The sequence below is a fragment of the Sorex araneus genome, chromosome 2 (genome assembly GCF_027595985.1).
Source record: "Sorex araneus isolate mSorAra2 chromosome 2, mSorAra2.pri, whole genome shotgun sequence".
NCBI lineage: Eukaryota > Metazoa > Chordata > Mammalia > Eulipotyphla > Soricidae > Sorex > Sorex araneus.
The window spans coordinates 60,445,634-60,465,228 of NC_073303.1; the positions used below are offsets into that span (position 1 = coordinate 60,445,634).

The 19,595-nt window shown below is 39.7% G+C and overlaps 1 protein-coding gene across 1 annotated transcript in view; it reads right to left on the reverse strand.

Annotated features, from left to right (window-relative positions):
* The window catches only part of NECAB1 (N-terminal EF-hand calcium binding protein 1), a 194,094-nt gene that overhangs the window by 86,701 nt on the left and 87,798 nt on the right, over positions 1 to 19,595 (reverse strand). Inside the window, exons 4-5 of the mRNA XM_004602353.2 lie at positions 15,710 to 15,735; positions 602 to 699 (exon numbers count right to left, since the gene is read on the reverse strand). Of these exons, the coding sequence (XP_004602410.2) occupies positions 602 to 699; positions 15,710 to 15,735 (124 nt within the window). The remainder of the gene's footprint in view (positions 1 to 601; positions 700 to 15,709; positions 15,736 to 19,595) is intronic.

The following is a 19,595-nucleotide window of genomic DNA, read 5'->3' on the forward strand; positions in this document are numbered from 1 at the left end:
CTAGCTTTCCTTCCTTGAATGCTCTTGCTCTATGGACACAGGAGTTTCACTTCTGCTGTTCCTTATTTCAGGGTCTCCTTGGGCCAGCTGTAAGCATTTCTGGTATCTCCTGTGGCTCAGGTCTTATCTTCCATGATAGGAATGAGAGTAAGATGTTCTGGCTTGCATCTTAATGCTGTGCTTTATTGCAATTGCTTATTCATAAACTTATCTTTCCACCAAAATAAGAGCAGCTTGACTAGTTCTTTGCATCTCAGCAAGGAGCAAAGCATCTGGTAGGCAGAATTCCCCCCGCCCCCTCCCACCCCTTGGGTCACACCTGGTGATGCTCAAGAATCACTCCTGGCAGTACTTGGGGGATGCTGGGATTGAACCCATGTTGAGTGCAAGGCAAATGCCCTACCCACTGTGCAATCTTTCTGGCCTCAAGTAGAAATTATTTTATTCTTGCATTATGAATGAATATAACAGCTTACTCAGCGTCAAGAACAGTAAATCTCAATGCCAAAAATAGAGATATTCAGGAAACCACAAGGAAGAGATATGATTTTTAGGAAAAAAAATTCAGAAAGAGTTTTCAAGAGAAGAATTACTTTCTTACTTTTTTTGTTTTTCCCATTGCCTTCAGGATGGAAAGATTCAGGTCTTCAAGTGCTGCTAGCACATTTTCATATTCTCCCAGGTGCTGAGAAAAATATTCTGAAAAGTAAAAATATTGGAATAGTTTCACTTTCCCATTTACATAGTCAAGAAACAAACAAAAACCCAGAGCACGCACTCCATAAATGAGTAAAATAAATAAAACTGGAAGGTTCTCAAATGAGATTAAAGCATCACCATCACCATTTTACTAAAAGTGTGGTAATTGCTATTATTCTCGAAGAACATTTTTAATAAGAAAATAAGAAATTAGTCTGGTTCTACAGAATTTACAATTTCCATTAAAATAAAACTGTTCTTAACAGCATGTTGCTAAAGCCCTAGCTTGGAACTTATGCTGTGAGTCTAAGTGTAAGCATTATTTTCAGGTGGGGAAGCTTAGTATCAAAGTGGTTTAGAAAAAATTACTCCCTAAGGGATGAATGTCAGGGTAAGTCCAGCTGCAGTGAGCTCACATAGAAGAGTTAGATAAAAGAAACAGGACATTAAATACAGAAGAAGGGAATAATTCCCTCTTCACTTCATCACGGGGAGGTTTTGTTTATTCACTGCATCACTGAACATGCATTTATTTTATTTATTTATTTAATTTTTTTTTTTTTTGCTTTGTGGGTCACACCCAGCGATGCTCAGGGGTTACTCCTGGCTTTGCACTCAGGAATTACTCCTGGTGGTGCTCGGGGGACCATATGGGATGCCGGGGATTGAACCCGGATCGGCGTGTGCAAGGCAAACACCCTACCCGCTGTGCAATTGCTCCAGCCCCCTGAACATGCATTTATTTTATGAGTCAGATGCCATGTAAAAAGTGCTGAATGCCAAGAGGAAAAGACAGAATCTCTAACTTATAACTCTTTTTATTGGGTCTGCAATTTTGCAAATGTTGACGTGCCTTAAGGCACAGTATGAATGCATGATGCCAACCACCAAAGTGCCTATCTACTTCGCTCACAGACCCGTGGACCATTTCAGCCCAGTCACTCCCAACCCTGCAGTCCTGCTGTGGAAATCACAACCCTGGTCAGAGTCTAAATACTTGTGTTCATTAGACATACTCTATTTCTTTGTTTGCTTCTCTATATCCCACACATGCGTGAGATCATCCAGTTTTTGTCTTTCTCCTTCTGACTTACTCCATTCAACATGGCCCTCCAAAGTCACACTGATGTTGAAGCGAAGAGCAGGATTTTCTCTTTTCCTACAGTTGAGTGGTCCATTCTGAATACATAGCACATCTTTTTTTTTTTTAATCTGCTCAGCAACAGCTGGGCACTGAGGTTGTTAACATATCTTGGACATTGTAAATAATCTTGCAGTGAACAGAGTTGTACATTTATCTTTTTAAAATAGTGTTTTCATGTTCTCTGGATACACACCTTATGTGGAATTGGTATATTATATAGCAGATTTTTTTTTTAACATTTTGAGAAGTCTCCATCCTGTTTTCCAAAGAGATTGAACAGTTTATATTCTCACCCACCATAAATGAGGGCTCCTCTTTTTCATATCTTCGCTTGCACTTATTGCTTCTGGCTCTTTTGATATGTCATTTTCTCTGAGGTATGATGATGTCTTTGTTATTTTAATTTATGCGACATTTTAATTTTCCTGAGCATTATTTTGCAAGAAGCTTTTCAGTTTGATACGAATCCCCCCTAGATGATTTTCCCCCATTTTCTTTGCAAATAGAATCAAATCACCTAAGATATCCCTAAAGCCAGTATCACAGAGTGTTTTGTCTATGTTTTCTTCAATGCAGTTTATAGATTCTAGCACCTGTCTTTAACCCATTTGGAGTTAGCCATTGTTCACTGGGGGAAATAGTGATCTGATTTCCACTAGTATGATGAAATTCAGTTTTTCTAGTGTCATTAGTTGAAGATATTTTACTTTTTTTTTTTTTTTTTTTGCTTTTTGGGTCACACCCAGCGATGCTCAGGGGTTACTCCTGGCTCTGCACTCAGGAATTACTCCTGGCGGTGCTTGGGGGACCATATGGGATGCCGGGGATCGAACCCGGGTCGGCCTCGTGCAAGGCAAACACCCTACCCGCTGTGCTATCACTCCGGCCCCTTACTTTCTCCTCTTTATGTTGGCTACTTTGTCATAACTTAAGTGCCCTTATGTATAATGATATATATATATGTATAATTTATGAAATGATGTCAGTTGTAGTCCACTTGTCACTGTCTGCTTGTCTGCTTTTATTAACACACCAACTGTTTTGATCACTATGGTTTTATAGTATAAGGCAAGAGACTACAATGCTTGCCAACTTAATTTTTGCCCCCTTGGGTCTCCTTTGACTATTCAGGGAGTTTTTTGGTTCCATAAAATTTTAGCAATCTTCATTTAAGTCCTTGCAGAATACTACTGGAATTTCTCTAAGGATTATATTAAATCTGTATAATGTTTTCCATAACATGGTTATTTTTAAAATGATAATTCTTGGTCCCCTGAGCATCACCAGGTAGGATCCCTGAGCACAGAGCCAGGGGTTAACCCTATGCACTGCCAGGCATGGCCCCCAAACAAACAAGAAAAAAATCATTTTTTTCTGATTCACAAACATGAAATATTTTCCCATTTCCCTATTTCTTAAATTTCAATGTCTTTTACCTACTTTCTTAAATTGATTCCTAGTTACTTAACTCTTCAGATGTAAATTTTTTGTTTGTTTTTTGGGCCATATTCAACAGCACTCAGGGCTTCCTCCTGGCTCTGAGCTCAGGGATTATCCCTGGCATGACTTGAGGGACCAGAAGTGGTGTCAGAGGTGAACATGGGTCAGCTACATGCAAGGCAAGCACTCTATACGCTGCACTATAGCTCGGTCTGAAGATGCAATTTTAAATGGGATTGTTCTTCTAGTTAATTATATATGAAAATGTGCAAGATTTTTATAATACTAGTTTTTAAGCCTGCAATTTTACTATATCAATTCTAAAGGTTTTCTGATGGAGTAATTTTTTAAATTTATATTATAATAGTATCAGTAAATAGTGATAATTTAACATATTTTTTTTTCTAATTTTCGGCACCTTTTATTTCTTTGTCTTCCCAAAAAATCTTAGCTAGAACTTCTAGTAGTATTTTGAATGACAGTAGTGAAAAATATCATCTTGTCATAACTTAATTAGAGAAAAGCTTTTCATTCTTTTGTCATTGTGTTAGCTATGAGTTTGTGGTGCACTGCCTTTATTATGTCAAGATATATTTCATCTAACACCATTTTGTTGAATTTTTATCATAAATGTTGATTATTGTCAAAACCTTTTTTTGAATCTCCTGATACAATCAGTTGATTTTTATCTTTTGTTTTGTTGATCTGGTATGTTAATTGGTTTGCATATGTTGAACCATTCTTCCATTCCTGGAATAAACGCCATGATGTATAATCTTTTTACTGTATTCAAGAATTGGTTTGTTAAGATTTTGCTGAGAATCTTTGGATCTATGCTCCCAAGGGGTATTAATCTGCCATTTCCTTTCTTGTGATACATCTATTTGATTTTTGTGGTAATGTTGGTACATAGAGCCTGTCTGGAAAAATTCTCATTTCTTTTTTATTTTTTTTTTCTGAGAGATCTTAAGAAGGTTAACTAATAGGTCATTTCTAGAGGTTTGTAAAACCTTTGGAACTCATAGTAAAACTATCTGGATGTGGGTTTTACTGAGAGTAATGCTTTTGATGAATATTTAAATTTACTTACATGTAATTGGCCTCTTAAGGGGTTTTATGCAATGTCTATTCAGGTTTGGGAGGTTGTAAAATTTTAAAAATGTGTTCATATTTTCTAAGTTTGAATTATTTCACTCTAATTTAGTGAAATGAAATTGTTCAAACTAGTTTCTTATGGGCTTTATATTTCTGTGGTATTAGTTGTAAAGTTTTCCCTTTCATTTTTCATTCTACTTAATAGAGCTTTCTTTTCTCTCTTGGGTTTGTCAATCTTTTCCATACTTTCAAAAAACAGTTCTTTGTTTTATAAAATTTTAAAATAAAATTTAAATTTTATTTCTGCTATATTTTAAAAAATTATTTCTTTCCTGCTTCTAGTTCCTCAAAATATGACATTAGATTTTTTTTTCTTTTTGGGTCACACTTGGCATTTCACAGGAGTTACTCCTGGTTCTACACTCAGGAATTACTCATGGCAGAGCTCTGGGGACCATATGGGATGCTGGGAATGGAACCCAGGTTGGCCGCGTGCAAGGCAAACTCCCTACCCACTGTACTATCGCTCCAGCCCCAACATTAGATTATTAGAGTCTTTCTTATTTTCTATTTTAAACTATGTTGCTATAAACGTCTCTGTCCTGCTTTTGCTGGGTCCCATCTGCTCTGGTAGTTTATAGCATCAAAGAAATTTCTTCTTTGATTTCCTCACTGCCCTGATATGCAATCAATAGTGTGTTGTTTCATCTCTAAGTTTTTGAATGTTTTTCCACTTTCTTTTTATGCAGAACCTCTATTTTATAGGAGGACACTATCAGGTAAGAGAAAAATAAACATTTTGACAAACAAGTGCTATACTCATGGGATGATCGATCATTGTTTAAGGAAATGGTTAAAGAGTAAAATTGGGAATTTGAGAAAAGCAGCCAGAAAATAAAATGCTGAAGTCATGACAGTGTTGCTCTAAATTTCATCATCAAGTCTAAGTCAGTGGTTTGACTACCTGTACCAGAACCCTCTGGAGAATATTCCGGAAGCCTCATTGCTCAAACTGTGGTTTGTGGAACAGACACATGAGCATCACCTATACACAGGTTCAAATGCAGCATCTCAAGTCTGAGTTTTCTACGTATTGAGTTTGACTTGCGTTTCCATTACATCCTCATCTCTGGATGAACTGCTGTGTTCACTGAGAATCATCAGAACCTACAGTTGCTTCTAGTACACAGCAGGTACCTACGGAGTGACTGAAGTCTCACAGACACAGCAACACCTGACCATTAGGCAATTAGGAAAAAATCACTGTATCACTGTATCATTGTCATCCTGTTTATTATCGATTTGCTAGAGCGGGTGTCAGTAACATCTCCATTCATCTTAGCCCTGACATTTTAGGAGCTTCTCTCTACTTGTTCTTCCTAGTGAGGCTGCATTGGAGGTTCTTTCAGAGTCAGGGGAGTGAGACCCATCACTGTTACTCTATTGAGCATATCGAATAAGCCACAGAGAGCTTGCCCGGCTCTGCCTTGTGGGCAGGATGCTTTTGGTACCTTACCGGATTCTCCGAGAGGGAGAACTAGGCTATAAGAGGTCACGCATCCATGGGCTTTGCTTGGGGCAGGGAGGGAAACTCAACCCGCCCTGCTCCAAGGGGCCCTGGTGAAGACAGCCAGGCGTGGGGTCAAAGGGCCTCTTGGAAAACATAATGTATGAAAAGAGTGAAAAAATGATGTATGAAAAAATACATTATGAAAAGATTTATTCACAATATAGGAAAAATAATGTATGAAAAGAGCAAAAGTCCATATTGTCTTAAAATCACTTGAATGGTGATTATATGAAAGTTAGCTCGGGAATGCTGACTCTCCAGGCTTTTGGAAAGCAATATGGGCATTCCTCAAAAAGCTAAAAATGAAGCTTCAATACGACCAAGCAATATCAACTTCTGGGGATATGCCCCAGAGTCCCCAACACACACTGAAGAAAAGCTACCTACACTACTATGTTCACTGCAGCACTATTTACAATAGCTAGAATCTGGAAACAACCAAAGTGCCAGAGAAGAGGTGACTGGATAAGGAAACCCTGGTGTATCTACACAAAGGAACACGACACAACTGCTGGGAAAAATTAAGTCACACAATTTGCTTATAAATGCATGGACATGGAGAGTATCACGCTGAGTGAAATGAGTAAGAGAAAGAGGGAGAGAGATAGAATTATGGCATTTATTTGTGGGATATGAAAAAGAAATAGTATGAGAGTAATACCCAAGTACAGTAGAAACAAGGGCCAGGAGGACTGGTCCACAGTGGGAAGCTTCCACAAGTGGTGCTGGAGAGAGGGCAGCTAGGACACAGAAGAGACCACTGTGACAATGGTAGCTGGAAATGATCACTCTGGACAAGAACTGAGTGCTGAAAGTAGGTAAAAGGACAAACATGATAACCTTTCAACACCTGTATTGCAAATCATAACACCCAAAAGGGGGGGAAGAGAGAGAGAGAGACAGAGAGAGAAGAAAAGTGCATGCCGTAGAGGCAGGCTGGCAAGGAGGGGGCAGGAGGGACATTGGGGACATTGATGTGGGTAATGTACACTGGACAAGGAATGGGTGATGGAAAATTGTATGACTAAAACTCAATTGTGAATAACTTTATAGCTCTGTATCGCAAATGATTCAATAAAATAAATAAATAAAATTCATTAAGCTTGGCTCCGTTTTTACTAACTTGGACTTTAAGTTTTCATAAGCTCTGTTTGCGATGCATTACTCTAGAGTGTTTCCTAGAAATAAAAGCTAAGAGTCTATCTACCATATCAGAATTTTTGGATTGAAACCAAGCATCATTATTTTTATAAGCTTGCTAGGAAATCATGATGCAGATTAATTGAGAAACACTGTTGGTAGCAGAGATCCATGGGACAATTTTGGAACAGCGTGTTTCATTCTCAGATTTCCCTATTGCAAAGAGGATCCTGACTCTACAGAAGAGGCCTGTGGGATACACGGTGACAACACTAGGAGAGATCAGAATAGATTCAGCTGCCATCATGATTTCGTCAAAGACAAGGACCAAATCTAGGAGGAGGAAGTGGGGAGGAGCCTGACATTTCAGCAAGGTAGCTGCAGAACCCGGGAGGTCGCTGGCAGGAGAGGGAAGCCAGTGATGGCGCCTGAGCGGCTGAGTCCGGGCTAATGCTTTATTCTTGTCATGATGACTCACTCTTCTCGTTTGACTCATGATGTGATGTGCAGTGTGGGCTGGGCAAATGTGGTCTATCCATGAGTAATAAAAATAGAAAGAAAAGATTCTCTTGCCTGGGGACTGGAAAGGTAGTACAGGGATTAACACCTGCCTTTATGTGACCTACGAGGATTGGTCCCTGGCACTGCATGGGGTCCCTGGGCACTGCCAGGAGTGACCCCTGAGCCCAGTCATGCAGGTCTGGGCCCCCAGCCCCAAGCCAAACAAGCCAAAAAAAAAACTAAACCCCAAAACCTCATGTCCACTTCATGTCCCCTGGTGGTGGGATAGGTGTTGAAATATATGCCTAAAACACAAAACACAACTATCAATAACTTTGTAAATCTCAGTTCTTATTTTTATGGAATTGATCTTATTTTAATACAAGTAAAAATAAATAGCCAAATTATTTGTCTCCCTGGAATATATCATTTTGAATTAAGGTGTGATGTATTAAACTCATTATTCACTGTATCACTCTCATCCCATTGTTCATCGATTGGCTCGAGCGGGCACCAGTAACGTCTTCATTTGTCCCTGTTATGTGCTAGTGTAGCCTGTATTGAGGGCTCTTTCAGGGTCAGGGGAATGAGGACCGTCATTGTTACTGTTTTTGGCATATCGAGTACTCAAGGTGCCAAAAACTCATTGTTATAAGACTATAATTCTTATAACATGAAATATTTTATTTTAAAAAAATCACAGTTCCTTAACTAAAAAAAAAAAGCCTCCCCGCAAAATAATAAATAAAACTCAAGTCCATTGAACACTACAATAACTTCTCATAGAAAAGAATTTCTTAATTGTAGTTAAAAGGGAAATCCAAGCACTTCCGGTTGCCAGCTGTCAGGAGTGAGCCCATTTTAACTCCCATGATGCTGTTTCCATTTCTCTTGCAGTGTCTTGGGTCTGCCTGAGACGGAGGGAGCTCGCAGCTTCCCAAGACCATAATCTGAGACAAATGAGAGGATTACACCCTGCGCCTTGAGGTGGATCGTGAGAAAGTTGGAGGCCAAGTGGTAGTAGCGAACAGAAACAGGACAGGAGATTAGGATTAATAACAAAATGACCCTCAATAAGAAAACGTTTTGTGGAAAATAACAGGTCTAGTAGCCCAACTGAAAATACAGGATGCTATACCTCTTCTGTCTTCTAACAAAACAAGAAGGGCCCAAATTGGCAGAACATCTGTGAGGGACAAGTAGAAATTCGTGTGGCTTCTTGCCAGCCCAGCAGGCCTGATTAAAAATACAATGACTCATTTATCTTTAAAATCCCCTGCACTGCTAGGGCTCCTGTAAAAGTGTACAAGGAGCTTGTATTTTGACTTAGTCCCAGTGCTAGGTCACTCCCTGAGGGGAGACATTTTCTGTTCCTCTACTTCTAATAAACTTTCCTGCCTGCTGCAAATATCGAGTCTAGAGGAATTATTGTAGCATTTTCATTGAAAAAACTGATTACTGCAGAGACCCACAGTTCCTCCTGCATCCATACCCACATGTGAACTCATAGAAATGTCTGAGCCCTAATTCTCTTCGTTTTAAGTAAAGAAGCATTGAAAAGAGCATCAAAACGTTAAAAAAATAGTTTAGATACTAGTTGGAGTGAAAGAGCAGAACATGATCTGTTACAGAGGATTTAAAAACAGACACTTAGAGGCAAAGAAAATAATCTCTTCATGAATATTCAATGTATCTTCTCTAATAAAATGCTAAATCAAGGACAGTTCTGTCCACTATCCCTGCAAAGTAGTGGTGACATCACTGAATTATAGTTTTGTTTTTGTCATAATGTGCATCTCCCTCCCTCCAAGAGGCTGAGTTTGAATTTTGGCCCAGGATTTCCAAAATCAGGTAGAGAAGACCCACAGCTGGCGCAAAAACGAGCCAGAAATGAACCTTAACACCTAATCTCCATGCGTGGTACATGAGTTCTGTAGTAGGCATTTTGCTAAAACTTTCTAAGCAATATGTTGACAGAAAAGGAAGACGAGGTAGAAGACAAGAAAAGGAGGAGACAGCCAGGCAGGAATGAGTAGAAAAAGAGAGGATGGAAAGGATAGTGAATAGGGGCACCTGCTGACAACACTGTGGTTAAAGAGTGTGTGTGTGCGTGTGTGCGTGTGTGTGTGTGTGTGTGTGTGTGTGTGTGTGTGTACTGTGGGTAAAGGGGGGTGTGTAGAAAGCTTTTTTTAATTATTTTATTTTTACTCAACTCCTGCCCCTCTTGGAGAGCCCAGCAAGCTACTGAGAGTATTCCGCCTGCATGGCAGAGCCTGGCAAACTACCCGTGGCATATTTGATATGGCAAAAACAGTAACAACAAGTCTTACAATGGAGACGTGACTAGTGCCCACTCAAGCAAATCAATAAGCAATGGATGACAGTACTACAGTGCTACATTCTGAATGGATGCAGAGCAGTGTAGCTCAAAATATTTTGCTTTAAAAAAAAATTCTGGGTTTGGAGCCACAGCACAGTGGGTAGGGCATTTGCCTTGCACGTGGCTGACCGGGATTCGATTCCCAGCATCCCATATGGTCCCCTGAGCACTGCCAGGAGTAATTCCTGAGTGAAGAGTCAGGAGAAACCCCTGTGCATTGCCAGGTGTGACCCAAAAATTAAAAAACATTTAAAAAGATAATAATTGTATCTATGTTTCTGGTGGGCTGGAGAGATAGCACAGTGGTAGGGCATTTGCCTTGCACGCAGTCAACCTGGGTTCGATTCCTCTGCCCCTCTCGGAGAGCCCAGTCTCAAAATGAAGACGTTACTGGTGCCCACTCGAGCAAATCGGTGAGCAATGGGGTGACAGTGACAGTGATTGAATGTTTCTGGTATCCATGCCTCTAACAGCCTAGGAGCAGAGACTGGATGGGTACAGGCCCTTTAGCATAAAAGCTCTGTTCCTCCAGGTCTGATGGAACAGCCTCAGGCAGCTCCAACGCCACCTTACATAAGAAGCAACTAAGCTTTTTGTAATGGGAATTAGCCGCACTGCTAGTTTTTGTAGATCTTATGTACAGACTTTGTTGAATGTTTAAAAGTTTAAAATTTGGTAGGCAACAACTAGATGAAGAATTAGACTATTGAATATGTTTAATCTTGCTCATGAAGCTTTATTGCCAATTTGCTTACAGATCAAGTACTCTAGCTACATGAACTTGCATTGCAATTAGTCTTCACCCATCTATAAATATCTCAAAATACTGAGCTGCCAAGTTCACGATTTGCAAAAGAATTCAGCAAAAAAAGAGAAAAGAATAAGCTTAAAAAAGAAAACAGTTATAAACTGAGTAGGGCTAGGAAGATGGGAATAACATTCCAGGGTGAATTTTAGATCACGGCTAAACAAGACATGGACAGAAAAACCAGCCTCTGTGCTAGAACTTGAACAGTCATCTAATTAAATTGAGTTATATGCCAATAAGAATAAAGGCCTTCCAAAAATGTGTACAGGGGCTAGAAAGATAGTTCAGTGGGTAGAACACTTGCCTTGCATGTTCCTGACCCAGGTTCGATCCCCAACATCCCCTATGGTCCCCTGAACCCCACCAGGAAGAATTTCTTTTTTTTTTTTAAGATGTGCAAAGATTCTTTATTTCAATTCATTGAAAATGAATCTAAACACTGATAGGTATATTGTAGATTACTTATAAATATGTTTTTTTAAATTTATTTATTTTTAATTAGTGAATCACTGTGAGGGTACAGTTACAGATTTAAACATTTTTGTGCTCATGTTTCCCCCATACAAAGTTTGAGGACCCATCCTTTCACCAGTGCCCATTCTCCACCACCGGTAAACCCAGCATCCCTCCTACCCTCCCCAATCCCATCTCCCCCCACCCCACCCTGCCACTGTGGCAGGGCATTTCCTTTTGTTCTCTCTCTCTAATTAGGTGTTGTGGTTCGCAATAGAGGTGTTGAGTGGCCACTGTGTTCAGTCTCTAGTCTACATTCAGCCTGCATCACCCTTCCCCCGCATGGCCTCTGACCGCATTATACTTGGGGATCCCTTCTCTGAGTTGCCCTCTCCCCAGAATGTGAGGCCAGCTTCCAAGCCATGGAGTCAACCTCCTGGTACTTATTTCTACTATTCTTCTATTCTTGGGTGTTTGTCTCCTACTCTGTTATTCTATATCCCACCAGAAGGAATTTCTTGAGCACAAAGCCAGGAATAAGCCCTGAGCAACACGGGGTGTGGTCTCGGCAAAAAACGAAACACAACAAAACAAAAAAGTGGAAAGAGTGAAAAATCCTGGCACAATTGACACTGTAGCCATCAGAAGAAACATTGAGTAATTCATCTTTTAAGGACTGACCATCCAGAACTACTCTCACAAAGCAGAGGGCTGAGAAATGAATATTTACTTCAGTATTGTTTGTCTTTGGAACATGGGAAACAACCTGAAACTCATTGACAAGGACTTGAGCCAAAAGATTACTGTAGGGGCTGGAGCCATATCATAGCTGGTAGGGCATGTGCCTTGCATGCAGCCGACCTGGGTTCGATTCCCAGCATCCATCCCATATGGTCCCCCAAGCACCACCAGGAATAATTCCTGAGTGCAAAGCCAGGAGTAAGCCCTGTGCATCACCGGGTATGACCCAAAAAGCAAAAAAAAAAAAAATATGAAAGTAGATGAGGATACCTATAGCCTTTTAGTTATTATAATGAGATGCAGCAGTGTTAGTAACGGAAATGGAGGAAAGGAAAGAGGTGCTCGGTAATCGAGTTCATTGAATTGGTCCTTTCAACTCTCACCCCATCAAAGATGTAGCCAGCCAGCAGAGATAAGGAAATGGCTGGGAGTGGGAGAGAGTAGGGAGCCTCTGGCCAGGTAACTTCCTCTCTGGTCCCTCACCTGTGCCCAGCCAGAGGGCAGAAAGCCACAGTTGTCACGTGGCTGAGAACAAAGCAAGTGCCCTAGCACAGGGCACTGCTGGACTAGGGGCATCGAGAGGAGCCTGAGGGGCAGCAGCCTCAGTGAGGGGACACCAGACACCAGTCCCAGGGCTCTGGGCACAGACCTCAGCACACACGACAGGCCTGGAAACACTCGGGGCAAGTAGGCAGCAAGACAAGGCGGTGAAGGACAGGACCAGTACTGTCAAACTAGGGTGAAAAGAGAGAGAGACCAAGACTGAGGGTGAGCCTCCAACCAGCTGCTGAACCTGGACAACAAACAACTTCACAAACTTCTGCAAACCCTTCAGACATCACTCAAGGTACCACTCAGGGATGAGACCACCTTCACGCTGACACTAGTGCACAGAGTACCAATTCCACAGTATGAGCTCAGGGTCGGAAATAGCTCCGTACATACATTAGTGTCAGTTGAGGCAGGCAAAAAGATGTTGGAAGGCCGAGCTTCAGGCAGTTAGCAGCAGACCCCAGTAGGAAAGCAGAAATGACTAAGACAGACTCTGACATTTTGTCTTATACATCTACATAATTCCACATTGTGAAATGAGTTAAGTACTATTTTCATGATCGAAATTGAAATCTTTTTTTTTTAACGCATGATTCATCTTCGTGGGTTTTTTATGTTAGGTCCATACTGTTTGCAAAATAAGAAAAAGCATGAAAAGGTTTTGGACGCCTAAACCTTCATAATAGGGTATGAAGAAAGAGCACGCTAAATTTGCATTCCATGCCAATCAAGTGCTGTCCCACCCACTCAAGGGCAATTTCTGCAGGGTGCAGGTGACTCGATACATCTCTCTTGCTATCACCGAGACATTTGGTTTTGATTAGACTACAACTTAAATATTTACCTTATATTCGCAAAATAATGAAAAATGCAACTACACTTTGGAAATTTAAATCATATTCTTGAACAGAGAGGAGGAGGATTATAATATGTGGTTGGGAGTACAATCACTGGCTTTAAAAATAGGGCAATTTTATTGAATTATACTAGCTCCCTCAAACTTTCTGAGGGGGGAAGTGTAATCCTTGACTAAGTTTTTTCAATAAGTTACACAGTAGTTTCCTAATTTAGTTTCATTATTATAGAAGACAAATTCAAAACATGTTTAGTGAATTGGGTATAAATATACTGTTATAATAAGATACAGGAGGAAGGAATAATAGGATAGAGGATACATAATTTGGGGGGTATGGGGCTAACCCAGTGCTGCTCAGAGTGTGTTCCTGGCTCTGTGCTCAGGGATCACTCTTGGAGGCACTCAGGGACTGGATAGATGCCAGAGATAGAACCAGGGTTGGTACCCTACAAGGCAAGTACTGAATTTCCTAAGCCATCCCTCAAGCCTCAGGATACGTGATAAAATTTTTAATGAAAATAGATACGCTCTAAATGTTTTGTTAAGAGTCCCATTGCATTTGCATTTTCATGCATCACATCATGTAGGCTGAAGTACTAAAAACAAAATTATCTGGATGATTTGTGGGAATGGTTGCTCTCATCTAACACCTTTGAGGCAATGAGGCTCTCAATCTTGTGAAAATCCAAAGACTCTCTTCTCATTTCTCTACTTCATCTCTCTCCCGGCAGGGATTTTAGTGCATGGGTGATCATGGGCAACAACTTTCCAGCAACTGCTATTCATAAAAGAAATTAACGGTTATGAATCCTCACCTGCCTATTAGCCCGGCTGGCACAATGGTGCCCACATGTTATGTCTGATGTGTCTGAGAGTGTGTCAGCATTATTCTCTTTCATCTGCTTGTGCTTCTTATGAACAAAAGCATAACCTACGTGGGGACCAAAGTACCTTCACTCTGAACAAGCACACCTGCTTTTCATTTGGGTTCTTCTCAGTGAACAAGATATCACATAATACCATAACATAAACAGTTTTATATCATCATTGAAAAATTATTAAGTTCAGAGATTGAAAATTGTTGACTATCATATTCATTTTGTTATGCTATCATATTCATCTGTAGCACTGTAGCACTGTCACCCCATTGTTCATAGATTTGCTTGAGTGGGCACCAGTAATGTCTCCATTGTGAGACTTGTTGTTACTGTTTTTGGCATATCGAATATGTCACGGGTAGCTGGCCAGGATCTGCCATGAATATTCATCTGGCAAACCTATATTCTGAAATTTTCTATTTTCTTGGCACAGTAACTCATGCTGTATATATAGATCTACCACCATGGATATTACAAAAAATTGTTATGACTTTGGCAAACTTTAAATGTGTAAGAATAATAAGATGTTCAGAAAAAACTGCCATTTCAGTTGAGTTTTCAAAGAAATGCATTTCTAGCTACCAAAATTACTAAGTAACCTAGACGATATGCTTATATTTGGACAAGTATTCCTTATGCATTTCTATTAAGACAAAACTAAAACCTTCCAGTTTTAAGAGAAAGTCTATAGTTATTTCAAGAGGAATAATTTCATAGTTTTATGAAAATTGTGGGAAAAAATAAAATTGTGAAATTCCAAAGACTGTCTTCTCATTTCTCTACTCCATCTCTCCACCGCCAGAGATTTTAGCACATGGATGGTCATGAACAACTTCACAGCAACTGCTACTCTAAGAAAGATTAATTCCTTTTCTTGAAATTTTCTCATGAAAAGAAATGAATAACAAAAAGATTTGCCTTGTCTCATTTGTAACCTTTGACTTTTGTTTCCAACCACAAATATTGAAAGTAAAAAGGTCATTATTGTGAAGATTTCTCTCTTCTCATTAAGTTCCTTGTTTTGTAAGTGACATTTCAATTCCAGAATGGGTCGAGCGAGTGTGGGGCAAAGTTGTTTGTACACAGCAAGGAGTCAACTTTGCAAAATGATTACAAAATAATGGCACATTATATTAGAAGAGAATGGCAACATTGCATTGAGTGCCATGTTCAAGAATATTTGGAAATACTCAAAATGATGAATTTTCTCTTGGAAAACTAATTATGTCAATAATTTTTTGCCTATGAATTAAGCTTAACTCTTCCGGAAGTGAAATATGTGCTTACACAAAGCTCACAGAATAAAGATAAACCTTTTGAGGTCTCAATGTTTTATTTTATAATAATGTTAACACGTAACATTAATTTCAAGGCATGTAGAAAGAGGTACCATTGTTCTTTTTCCATTTTAAAGCAAATAATGCATTTATTTGGTCTTAGGAAAAAACTTACCACACAGCTCTTCTGTGTCAAGATTGCTGAAAAGATAAAATAAAAAAGGATTATAACTTTAGTAGGCTTTCAATATTTTAAAGTAGTTCAATGCAATAGTTCCCCCAAACTATATTATAACGTTAGTAGATGATACATAATTACAACATTTCTTTTATAAATTCTACAGTATTTAAACAGTCAAAAAGAAGTTGCTGACAATAATTTTACCAGATTCTGTTTTTGAACAGAAATTTCTGTATTTGTGTTTCTCAGAGTATCATGCATAGTGATGAATACTTGCTTTAATGCCAGAGTGCTCAAAATCAAAATAAAAAAATGGTAGATTTTGATTTTGTCATCTAATACGTGACAGAGTGCTTCCTGACTCTTTGCTTCCATTTCTCAACCCAAGAATATAATGATGCTTTCTGTTTCTCGGGAATGACATAGTATTTAAATGAGTGTGTGTATACATACATACATACATATGTGTGTATATGTATACACAGTATACACATATTGTATATATATGTATGCATGTAAATGCGTATATATATATATCTGCTAAAATAATACTTGGCACAAAGTAAACACCTAGTAGCTCTTAGATACCATGTTTCCAGAGCTGATAGAACTGCTAACATTTCCATACCCAATTCAGCCTGAGATGTTTGATTCAATGCCTATTTCAAATGATTTCTAAAATATGCAAAAGAGTTATGCTACTCAGTATTTACATCTATACAATTAGCTTCCTTTACTCTTCTGATTATGGTTGTGAAATATATAGATAAAATGTTAGCAGATACAAGACTTTGCTGTTAGAGGAGCAACATTTTGTGACAAAGGAAGAGACGGTACAGGAATGAAAACATGGCCCAGTGCCAGGTGATGCATCAAAGCTTATTAGATTATAAAGTAGAAAAGCATTATATAAACAAAAACTGAATGGAAGTATAATGAAATCCAACAGCCATTCCTAATTTTTATTGCTGCTGTTTTGGGGACACATCTGGAAGTGCTCAGGACTTACTCTTGGGTCTGTGCTCAAGGTCACTCCTGGCAGTACTCCAGTGACCAAATGTAGTTCTGGGGATCAAACCTGTGTCAACTTCATGCAAGGACAGAGCCTTCACCTGTTGTATTATCTCTCCAGCCCCATTCCTAATTCTAAAAAATTTAAGCAAAATTGTAATTGCAGTAAACCTCTTAAAAACTCTTTTTTAAAAAAAAAACAAAACTCAACTGCAAATATCAATGAACTGAAAACCTATGTCTCTATACGGTGTCTCATGTTAAAGTTCAAGGTTAATTAGCCTCGTGGTTTCTTTTCCTCTTAAAGGATCAGTGAGAATCGCTGGACGAGACAGATCCTGATACAAGCTTTGCAAACACTGTATCATTTCACCAAATCCATCACCAATTTAATTTCAAACTCAGAATTTTATCCTAAACCAAATATTTTATCTTGGATAAAGGCTATCTCCAGACTCACACAGAGCTTTCATTAAAGCAGTATTTGCCATCAAATAGATATGTAAATTCTTTTGCAGTAAATTTGGTGTGAGTCCCTCTTTACTCATTCATCACTATTCAGACTTACGTGTCAGGCATGAAATATTTAATTCCCTTAGACATATCAAGTTGCAAAAGACTCGAAAATAAATGTCATATTTCTAATCTTTAATACGCAATTTGAAGTAGACTCATTCAGAAAAGAAATAAAATTCAAAATTAATGTTGCTATACAGGAAGAGGATAAGTCACAAAACATCAACACAAAAACATAAAATTTAGGACCAAATAAGAGGTTTATATGAATATAGAAGGTAGAGAAAAAAGTGAAAAACTTTACTATTTGCAGCCAAATAAAAATTTAAAGTATAAAGAGTGTATCAGTAAATTTCAGGCAATAGTAATTCCTCTAGCCAAAATCAGGTCATCAGTGAAGAAACAGGATGGAGCCCTGACCGTGGATGGATGGATAGAGAAGTTGTGGCACATATACAAAATGGAATACTCCGCAACTGAAAGAAAGGATGAAACCATGAGCTTTGCTGCATCATGAACAGAACTGGAGGGCATCACATTAAGTGAAATCATCAGAGGGAACAGGATGAATACAGGATGATCCCACTCATCTATACATCACAGGGAGTGCAGATAAGAACGCAGACAGTATGGGACAACGACAAACACTTGACATTGGAGTACAGAACCAATGGCAAGACACGGTGGGCAGGGGAGGGAGGCGAAGCAAGAGCCACTAGAAAAGAGCCTTCACCTGTTGGGAGAGGGTGGTGGGTACCTCGGTACATGTGGTGGTAATTGAAGTATGTTTGTATATCAACACCATAATTTTTTTCTTTTTGGGTCACACCCGGTGATGCACAGGGGACACTCCTGGCTCTGCACTCAGGAATTACCCCTGGCGGTGCTCAGGGGACCATATGGGAGGCTGGGAATCGAATTTGGGTCGGCTGCGTGCAAGGCAAATGCCCTACCTGCTGTGCTATCACTCCAGCCCCAACACCATAAATTTTAAAGGAAATGGGACCAACCTGTGAAAAGCCTCCCGTGATAACCTAAGAAGTTTCAGTGTTGTCTGGAAATGATGGGCAGGTCGGGGGGAAGGGTAGAAAGAAGCAGATAGATATGGAGTGCAAGGTGAAGCCAATGAAACTGGGAATTGAGTGGATTCAGAAATTAGGGCACGTAGGCTGTTTAAAAGCACCATTTCAAACATTTGGCCCATTAAAACACACGTCCTTTCTCACACACAATGTTTCTCCCAGAACTTCAGGCTTGAAAGAACATTTAAAGGTCATTTTGGTTTTGTATTTGTTTTCCTCAGAATGACTCACAAGTTCATAATGAGATTGATTCTGAATTTCGAAGGAAGACACAGTTCCAGTCCATTACTGAAAAATTACTAGAAAATAAAATATAGTGGTACAACATAATTTAAATGGCTTAGTTCCATTTGTTCCTTAATGAAAGAGCATGTCTATAAAGCACCCTCGCACGCCTGTGCTGGGCTGTCTGTAGTGGGGGAGGGGCATGCTTTTTACTCTGAGCTTCTATGAATGGGTTTTAGTAGCCGTGACTTACTAAGATACATTTCTATTCTATGTAACACACAAATATTATATCTATCTATCCATCAATCTATAGCTATATCTATCTCTCTACACAGAGAGAGAGAGAGCACTCAGGCCATATTCCGGATCCCATGCAGGATATTTTAAAGATATATTAAATTACCAACAAGTCTAGAGTGTCTACTCATCTGCATGTGATACTTCCCTGCTTCTTTTCATGTTTAGGGCAAGTAATCCTCTCAAATTTTAGCTAACTCAAAAGACAAAGGAAGGAAACTTTTCAAAAATGTCATCTACACTGTATGTACACACCCTCTTGTTTTTTGTTCAGAGACCCACCCGGCGGTGCTCGGGGACTGTACTGCCAGCTCCGGGCCTGGGGCTGTCCTGGCAGTGCTTGGGAGAACGTGTGGGACCTGGCCACGCGGTGCTGGCAGTTGAGCCTGTGCCTCCTGCATGCGAAGCATCTGCTCTGGCCTCTGAATCCATACACAGGCCCTGTCAACGCATCCTTACTAGAGCACATGTAAAGGGGTGTTACTCTGAGAACGTCTCCGCCACAAGCCAAAGAGGAGCAGAAGCTAAAACTTCCATGACCACCTCACTGACAATTGTGAAAGAGGAAAGAAACAAAACGCTCCTGGGCTGAGTAGCTTAGTGAACTGTGAACGGAGAGACTGGATGTGCAGGGTCCCAGGGACACTGGTGGGAGCAAGCGGACACCAGTGGAAGGTGTGGGGTTGGGTGATGGATGTGTGACAGTATCACCAACGGTCATATTGGATCATGGTACCTCAATAAAA